The sequence below is a fragment of the Anabrus simplex genome, chromosome 2 (assembly GCF_040414725.1).
Source record: "Anabrus simplex isolate iqAnaSimp1 chromosome 2, ASM4041472v1, whole genome shotgun sequence".
In the NCBI taxonomy this organism is placed as follows: domain Eukaryota; kingdom Metazoa; phylum Arthropoda; class Insecta; order Orthoptera; family Tettigoniidae; genus Anabrus; species Anabrus simplex.
This window is the reverse complement of record NC_090266.1, coordinates 1,218,417,941-1,218,427,665: the sequence shown is the minus strand read 5'-3', so window position 1 is coordinate 1,218,427,665 and position 9,725 is coordinate 1,218,417,941. Positions and strand designations below refer to the sequence as shown.

Sequence of the window (9,725 nt, the reverse complement as noted above, 5' to 3'; positions counted from 1 at the left end):
GTCCGTATTGAAATGTACATCAGTTTAAGATATTACCAAAATTTATTAGGATCAACCTATTCAATACAATTGAATTTCCAAAGTTAGGACTTGCATCCTATTACACTAAAATTTGAAGGGACATGTTTCGCCCTTTATAAGGGCATCATCAGCCTTTTTACACTCATACTTCAAGGATAAAAATCAGGATCCTGATTGTCATAGTAAAAAATATAAAAATGAGAATATAAGATTGGAAATGAGTATTATACAATGTGAGAAATTGTTATGAGTATTTAAATAATAATTTACAATTGAAACTTCATTTAAAATGTTTGCGAAGAAAAGGTTGAAGTTGGTATGATATTACACTAGTAATTTTAAAATATTTTATAACATAGACAAACTAGGCCTTATCCACATAATAACTAAGAGGGTCTAAGGCTAAAGTTGCCGTATCAAAGTTCGAGTGAAATTCGGCTGAAAGCAACTTGATTTACGTGTTGAATAGAAGGTTAGTGGACCGTAAATAACAAGATTAATGGATCCAACTTTATCATCTACACAGCACCATACTACGATTTAATATCACAAGTTTTCAACAAGAAAGTTTCAGTGTCATCTTAAGTGGCTACTAAGGTCCACTAACCTTCTCTTCAACACATAAATCAAGTTGCTTTCAGCCAAATTTCACTTGAACTTTGATACTGCAACTTTAGCCTTAGACCTTCTAGTTATTATGTGGATAAGGTCTAGTTTGTCTATTTTATAAAATATTTTTAAATTACTAGTGTAATATCATACCAACTTCAACCTTTTCTTCGCAAACATTTTAAATGAGGTTTCAATTGTAAATTATTATTTAAGACCTCATAACAATTTCTCACATTGTATAATACTCATTTCCAATCTTATACTCTCATTTTTATATTTTTTACCATGACAATCAGGATCCTGATTTTTGTCTTTCAAGTATGAGTGTAAAAAGGCCCTTATAAAGGGCGAAACATGTCCCTTCAAATTTTAGTGTAATAGGATGTAAGTCCTAACTTTTGAAATTCAATTGTATTGAATAGGTTGATCCTAATTAATTTTTGGTACTATCTTAAAGAAAATCTCAGTCGAGAAATGTTATTTATAAGAAATACTAACAAATTAAGAATTCTGTCCATATCTTTACGAGTCTACCAAAGAATTCAGTTTTTCTCCATTTAAAACATTATCACATAATCAAGAAATATTCTCAATTTTGGAGCCTTTTTAGACTGCATGCTCCTTTATTCCCACATAACATTCTGCACAATTCTTACTTTCACATAAATACCATAAGTGGTCAGGGTTTACAGTAATGGGAAGGAGGTAAAGAAAGTCAAAAAATTTAAAACATTAAATATTTGCCATTTCATTCAATTTCTCTGAAAGGATGATACACCCCATGTACAGCAAAATACTAAGTACATAGTTCATTATTTTGTTTCCTTAACAGTCACAGCATAAAGTTCAACTTTCTGCTTCTTCTGAAGTTTAACAGAATCTATTAACCATGACACATGGACATGGCATGCTGAACTTGGCCATTTCTTCACTTCATCCTGCAAATACAATAAATAGATATCAGACACATGTACACACAAGAAGCTTTGGTAAAAATTGTTCAATATTCAGACCGTAGACAGTTGCAAAGACAATGTCAATCATATAAACTCAGTCCAGTAATAATAGTTGAATTTAAAGTCACACATTTTGTTTCAATACCCACTATCATCAAGAATATTTAAATTTTGACTAAAATAACGAAGAATATAAAGCAAATGCAGTATAAATAATTCAGCATGGAATGTCGGAAGTTCAAGGCATTTGTTAGTTAAGTTTTCAAGATATTTTTATACTGTAATTTCTTTTTTCAATGAACATACATGTAGCAGAAATACAGTACTTAAAATTTCTTACAACACAAAAAATTAAATATATCTACAAATGTGAGGTTCTTCAGTCATTTGGAATTAATTCAGAATACATAAAATTAGAAAATACAATCTGAAAAAGACATAATTTAATTAAGAACAAAATGACATGTTTAATTTTGAAAGAACATCAGCATATTCCTTTTATTATTATTATTATTATTATTATTATTATTATTATTATTATTATTATTATTATTATTGCAACTGTTGTATGGCCTCTCCCTACTTGTAGGCAACCCTTCCTATGCATGAAACAAGTGAAGTCTCACGGAGATAAGCTGAACTAAGTAAGGTGTACTTAAATTTAAAGTTCATTAAGACACGTCACTACTGCTTTTAATGTGCAACCTAGGGACATGGATTGTGTTCAACTTAGTAGAAAATAGCTTTGGTTTAGGGATAGGCACACAGATGGCATAAGTCATTTGTTTCTAAGTTACCACTACTGCCTCTTCATTTCAAACTATCGAATCAGCACCCAGCTTATCCCTACAAGTACTGTAAACTTGAACCTTATGTATTTATCTGGATCTTGAATGGTGCGATGTTAAGGAGATAACGGACTGGCTGGGGCAACAGAAAGGTAGGCAGCTATTTGACTTAATATCTGAACATATCTGTGTGTGGCGACAGGATGATATGAGCGTTCCCCTCGTAGGTTACGAGGCTGTCTGCTGATGGAGTGCTATTCCCCCTTGTGGGTACGTGGTACCCTCATTTCCCTTATTCAGTCTGCTTTCTGGTGACTAAGCTTTTCTGTACTCAAAATTATATCTTGCAATTTAATCTTTAACCTTTCCTCTTTGCCTTAGTCACCAATGTAGTACAGCTTATCCTCTGTATCATCGGGCCTTCTGCCAGGTTAGGTTTTATGACAAGTCATGTCACGGAATTGCTAGAGTGGTTTCACCTTTCTATTCCATTTGTTTTCGGCCTATCTATTAACCTTTGGTCCTGTAATTGTTATAAAATGTGTAAATTAGTTTTGCCCTCAAAATTGACTGTGTGTAATAGTTAAAAGAATGAACGAAAACTAAGAAGAAATTTGGTAAAAGTGGTAACATTTGTTTATTTCCTGTATGTGTGTTTTAAGTGAAAAATGTTAATTAGAATAAGGTTTTGAGGACTCTCAACAAAGAAATTACCGAATATTGATTCTTAATTATTGTAACTGAAATTTCCTGTTGTAAATTGCATCTAAAATTGAAAACAAATTGTAAGTAAGTAAATGCCTTTATTTTCCTCTGATCTACAGCACTGAAGTCTTATTGATCTAGTAAGGAGAAAAATAATAATGCCCAACCTAGGCAGCTTAATCTAGCATACACAAATAATAATTCCTGTAAAATAAACATATCTGACACCAAAGCAAGGAAAAAAGCCATACTGATATAAATAATAGTAATCAAATGGCAACGAGGCAGAATAGTCTGTTGTCCCTAGTATAAGACAGTATGGCAGTATGGCAATGAAAAACTAAACTGGTAACATATTGCTACGTTGTGTCAGATTTGCATCTGCACTTTAAACAAGACAGTATGACAGTATGGCAATGAGAAGCTAAACTGGTAACATATTGCTATGTAGAGCATGATGTTGTGTCAGATTTGCATCTGCACTTTAAACAAAGAGTATATCACTTCCGGCCGGGTTCGCACTCAGCATATTCTTTCTTGAACACTGACCTCTCTGGTTTTATACTTAAGTTGCAAACCTGGCTTCATATTTCCTCCACTGTAGTGCCGGTGTGCAATTTTTCACCTTACGTTTCGTTACTGTTGACCACTATTTGAACTCTACTGTCTCACTATATTTATTATCTTTAAAATCCAGACTGATCACCACATTAACTGAAACCAAATTCACTCACCATTAACTTGGACCCTCAGCTCATATACCAACCATCTCCACATATTAGCTTTATCCTTAACACCTATCCAATTTACAATCACTCTCTTCCTCATTCACTGCACACTTTACCGCCTACGAATTTAACTAGTTAATCATTCTTGTCACAGTTACGATAACACACAAACTCCGCTATTCTCATGTGTACACCAATTTACTTTCTACTGCAAATTGCCTTATTTGCTTCTTGTCACTATGCCTTCGTCCAATTTGTTCTTCTTACCCCATATCTCCCTTAGGCTCAAACTTCTCCCTTTCGCCAGGGTACCTCTTGGTTCTTCTTCCTGCCTCCCAGCCGTATTTTCACTTCCTTTGTGTGCTCTTGTCACATTTTGTGTTTCCGCCCCCACAATCACTTCCTGTATCTTCCTTTCTTCTCTCCCACAGTCCTTCGTCCTCAGCTCCTTAATAAATGCCCTTGTCTCGCTGGTTTCCTTCCTTATTACCATCCTCATCTCCGCTGTTACCTCTCTGGCTCCTTCTTCGATCGATTTGAAAATAGCATCTGTCAAGTTAATTTCTTCTTGCTGCGAGCTTGAGTCCAGTGTCTTATTTTCTTTGGTTCTTTCTTTATCTCCAGGTCCATCTTCACCCACTTTACTGTCTCTGACTTGCCTTTCTTCCACTCTCTTCCCCACTACCCCTTTGTCCTTCCTATTCTCTTCCATTTCCTGTAATTTCTTCGCTGTCCACACTCTGGTCCATCGTCCGTTGGATACTACTAGTTGTTGACCCTTAATGTAGGCTCTTAACCCTTGTATTTTAGCCCTGACTAAATGTTTTTCAGCGTGTTTATATTCTTTACCCCTTCTCTTCCCATGTCTCCTTTAATCCAAATTTTTGTGCTACGTATATTATCTGCGCCTCTTATCACTATTTCCGCCATCAGGGTGGAAAACAACTTCAGTTTTATCGGCCTATCACCCCGTTTTTTATCTATCCTTTCCACATCATCAATATCAACTTCACTAAAGTTAATTTTCATCATTTTCTGAATAACTTCCACAACTTTGTAGGTTGTCAGCACTTTGTCTTCCCCTTTGTCTTCTGGCACTCTATATATAAATAAGCATTTCTTCCTGCATTCTCGGTTGCTGTCTTCAATTTCTGCTTTCAGTTTCACCACCTCTTCATCCATCTCCTTTATTTTTGCCTTTGGTGATATCATTTCTCTCTCTCTCTGTTTTCCACTTTGTTCATTGTCTTATCTGTTTTTCCCTGTATCCAACGCCTCATATGTTCAAATTCCTTCATTTGTTCTTTCATCATATTTTTAATCTGCTCAAATGGACATGCTTCTTCCACAACTCCATTCACCACTCTTCTTATGACCTCCACGTCTTCCCAGTTCATGTTGCCACTGGAAGTCGGGCCGGGGTTCACCTCCACACCTCCTTTGGCTAACAGTACCATAATCACCGCTGCCATCATCTCGCCCATCATTCTTGTTTCCACTTTACCTCCTTTATTTCTAACTGTTTCCTTTTTCCATCTCCCCTGCCATCTTACAATAGCTGCACGATATTGATCCACACCAGTCATCTTCCTCTTCCCTCCCGTCTTACTTTTCCACTCACCGGTCACACTCCACACCGGCTCTACCGGCACCTCACTCAGCACGTCTGTCACCGAACGCTGACTAGGTTAGACTGAAAACAAATTGTATAAAGGTATTCTCATTTTGATACAGAACTGGCAAGGCAGGGTGTGCCACATGTAAGTGGCCTTTTCCTGTCGTGTCTTAATATCCACTAATATGCGGGTTCAGCAGAAAAGATTGTTGTAGAAGCTCCTTGCGATTGGTCAAAATAACAAAGTTCCTTATTGGTCAGTATATTGGCATTTTAAATTGGTAAATGTGGCAATCTGGAGTGTTTTTATTGGCTATTTGTAATCGCATCATTTCCGGTTTTGGGCTCCTCATGAGAGCTAAGTCTACTGTCTGCTTCTTTTCCATCTGAAAGTCCTCACGAGTACACGCGCTCAGGATCTACCGCGTCTCGGGGTCCCCGGTCTCTTATGGTAAGCGCTATGTTATTGCCTTTTCATTAATTTATATTCGTTTTTGTGTTTCGGCCTTTTCTCATTTAATGTAAATCTCCATGGTAATGTAAAATTTCATTTTGTGTGTCAGTTTTTTCCTCTAGATTTCCACATTCACCTATTTTTGAGCTTCCAATGACTGCGCTTCGGTGGACAGTCGAAACAGCTTTTGTGCTTTCGAGGCAAACCTCTTTTCAGGCTTAGTACTTTGTAATTAAGAGTAAATGTAACTTTCCTTCTTGAATAGCGTATTGTACATCACATTAATTTTTTATTTCTTTTGAGGATGCCTCAATTTACTGTGGGTCAACTCTTACGTTAAAGTTAATTTCTTGTTGTCCGAAGAGCTTGATAAGATTAGGGTTTTGGTTTAATAGTTTATCTAAATATCTTTTGATTAAAGTGTTCTAAATTGTCACCTACTAATGTCATTTGTCTGCTTTGTTTTGATTTTGTAAACCCCTTATTTTATTAATAATTCATAGTGTGAGGGTGATTACCAAGAAACTTTTCTTCCCCATAACATCATACTTTCCCACGGACCTCAAAAGGGCTCCTTCCATCTTCCATGTCCTTCCGTAGTTGTCGTTTGTTAGACCTGTAAGTTATGTTTACCTAGCGCATGGCTTGATTTTGCATATTTTGATAAGTTAACCATCTCATTTCTCAGCCAAGATGCGAATCTGCCGCTACATTGTTTATTTTTCTAATTCATTTTATGATTATTATTTTTGTGTAAGCGCGTACCCCACGAGCCGCTACACTGGTATCAGAGCGTGCATTATGGAAGAAGGGGAGGTTGAAGATAATCGTTCTCTGCTAAAATTTGTAAATTTGAATATTTTCCTCACTATATTTATTGACTGTTGTTGTAAATGGTGAGAAGTGTAAATTTAGTTTATGAAATGTTTCTTTTATAGAATGTAATTGTTACGTGCGCATCCTTAATCCGTGTTTATTTGTTTTTCATGATTCTTGACCGAGTTCAAGACATCACGAAGGAGCTGCCTATTATTTCTGGATGAGGCAGTCGAATGTGTTATTCGATGTGCTGCCTGTGTTGCTTTGTTTCTCCCTGTAATTAACGGTTGGAGAAAAGGGTAAGTCACTATCTATAACAAATTCTTTCAGTTTTATTGTCAATTTTCACTAAGTTCTTTTGTGGCAAGCCTTCTGCTGACCACATGTTTTTTCTTCTAAGCTATATCATCACACTGCGTGTGCCGTGTTCGAATTCTGTAAGTCTTCGGTTATAAATTTCAATGTGTTCATTAACTTAGTTTCTTCGATCCGTATTCCGATCGTAACATCTGTGTGATCACCTGTTGCTTTGAACTACCGGTATGTCATGAAATTATGCTAAGTGCTGTACTCCTCGTGTGACTTTCCTTATCTTCTGAACACTTGATGTACGTGTCTGTTGGAGACAGCCGATTACTGACTTACCCTGAGTTTGTGCGCACATTTTACATCTTTAAAAGTTACTCGTGTCTTAATCTTCTTGTTCTTCTTCCAGATGACGTAAATTGTAGTGTTGATTGTCGTACTAATCATCGTGTTTGGGTTAATAAGTTTTGGCATGCAGTCTCGTTAGATTTCTCTGAAACATCTGTTTTCGTAAATTTTTGGCAATAATTTTTGAGGTCAAAGTTCGTAATTTTTCGTCGGTCTTTTGGGTGTTTTCTCTTTAATAAATTTGGTGTTTTGGCTAATTATTTTCAAATTTTGTTTCTTGTCACCTGCTGTGTTTTCTTTGGTATTCTTCCTAGTGAATGATCTTTTAAAATTACCTGTTACGTCGTATTTTGGCTCAGTGTATATGTAAATTTCTGGTCATAGACATGTGCTGTGTTCGGTCTTCTACTGTACCTGGGTTAGTTTCCAAGTAGGTATGGGACTATTTGGGGCAGTTCCCAGCCAGTTACTAAATTCTGCAATCAGATTGGATATTATGGGGTCTCTTAACCTGTTTGAAAATTTTCCTACATCTTCTATTAGCGTTTCCAGCGTGTAAGTGTCTGTTTCCTTGTCTTGTATATTTATTTACCCGTGTATTCCTATACTTGCTAGGGAGGGTTCTATGAGGACTGGGGTAGTCTCATAGGGTGAAACGGGCTCACCATGTTTATAGACCAGCGTAGGCTGAGGCCGTAATGGCAAATTTTAATGGGTTATGGATCTGCACTTGTGCTCGAGACATTTTTGAAATCTGATGTGCATCTGATATGAGATTCTTCTGTAATCATTGCGCCAATATGATGTGACTAGATGGAGAATGTCCATTGTTATTGTAAATTATTACTAGGAAGATTTTCTTCAAATGTTTATTTCAGTATCAGTATTCTGAGCTATTAATTTCTGTTCAATCTGTCGTTGCTTCACAGGTCATCAACAGTGAGTTTCAGTTATTCTAAATTTGTCATAAAAATTTGTAGTAAAATTATGCAGGTGTTACGAGTTGGTAAAGGTTTATTTTGGTTCGTTTCTAGTTTTGTGTCTTCTAAATTTATGGACTGAGTAATATTTTCGAAATTCTATAATGAGATCTGTAATGAGACAGATAACGATCTGTCCAGCCATATTTGTAAATAGTTGTAATACGGATGCCATTTGTGTTTTGTCTTCGGTGCCTTAGGAAGGCATTAATGTACTGAGACTTAGGACTTAAGGTGCTGAGAGACCATTCCTCTCCTGGGAGTACGATATTGGTTCTAAGAGTCTCATTGTCGTGTGATGGATTCAAGAGTACTTGAGGTCATGTTCTGCCCTTTTTTTCTTTTGTGGGTACTGCTTGATGTATGGGTCATCACACTGGTGTGTTTGTGTGTATTGTGTTCTTGTATTGTCGTGTGATAGAATCGGTAGTATTGAGGTCGTTTTGCGCCTTTTCATTGGTCGGTGCAGCGTGATTCAGGGGTCATCGCATTTGTGTCTTGTGTGTGTTCCTGTAGTGTCATGTGTTGGAGGACAGATAGGCTTGGTAGTCTTGGTGTGTCATGCTGCAATCTGATATTACCTGGTATGAAGGTTGTATTTGCACCTTTTATTTATTATATTAGTGAGTTGGATTTCTGTATGTGCACTCTTGAATTGCTTTCATTTTTCATTGGAATATACTCTGTTTATCGGTAAAGTTAATGGGATCTTCAATTATGTATTCTTGGCCTTAATTGCATTTTAATTTGACTGGTGTGACACGTGATGCATAATGTGAGTTTTATCAGTGTTAAAATTTTCAAGTAATGAGTGCATGGCACGGTAAATGAATAGTGACTTACTAACCTGATTTCTATGATGTAGTAATGTTGTAAGCTAATGTAATATATGTAACTATCTCCTTGTTTTGAATTTCCTTACAACATTCTAAATTTTACCTCCTATTTATTTGTTTTTTAAAAATGTTGGATAATTAAGAAGGCACATAGTAATTTAATTTAAAGTAAAATTCTAGCAAGGATAAGGGTAGTACATTACATGCCCAAGTGGTAAGATTGTATGTGTGTTGTACTCCAGTCAATAAAGGTCTAGTTTGGGTAATTTATTACTTGGCGGATATTTTCTGTTTTATCCTGACCTGTCATATCTGTAGTGCTTGAAAGGGTTGATTGTGAAAGGTGGGTGATGGAATTGGGTGAATTGTAATGTGTCATGCTGTATCCTCAGTAACATATATTTTTAAAACTTATTTTCCTGGTAAATTTCCTTTATTTTAATTTTGGTTCGTGACAAAAATCTTGGTTTCTTCCTGTAATTTCTAGGTCTAGGGTAAACTCTGGAAAATATTTATTTGCTTTGCTTGCTTTCTTTCTTTTGAAATTTTAACTAGCC

General features: G+C 36.0%; 1 protein-coding gene across 7 annotated transcripts in view; it reads right to left on the bottom strand.

The window, feature by feature from the left end:
- Nucleotides 1-1,380: 1,380 nt before the first annotated feature.
- Nucleotides 1,381-9,725, bottom strand: part of DNAlig3 (DNA ligase 3) — a 957,513-nt gene continuing 949,168 nt past the window's right edge. For all 7 annotated transcript variants that reach the window (XM_067142216.2, XM_067142215.2, XM_067142218.2 and 4 more), the window contains one exon: nt 1,381-1,571. In XM_067142216.2, the coding sequence (XP_066998317.2) occupies nt 1,446-1,571 (126 nt within the window). In that variant the 3' untranslated portion in view covers nt 1,381-1,445. The remainder of the gene's footprint in view (nt 1,572-9,725) is intronic.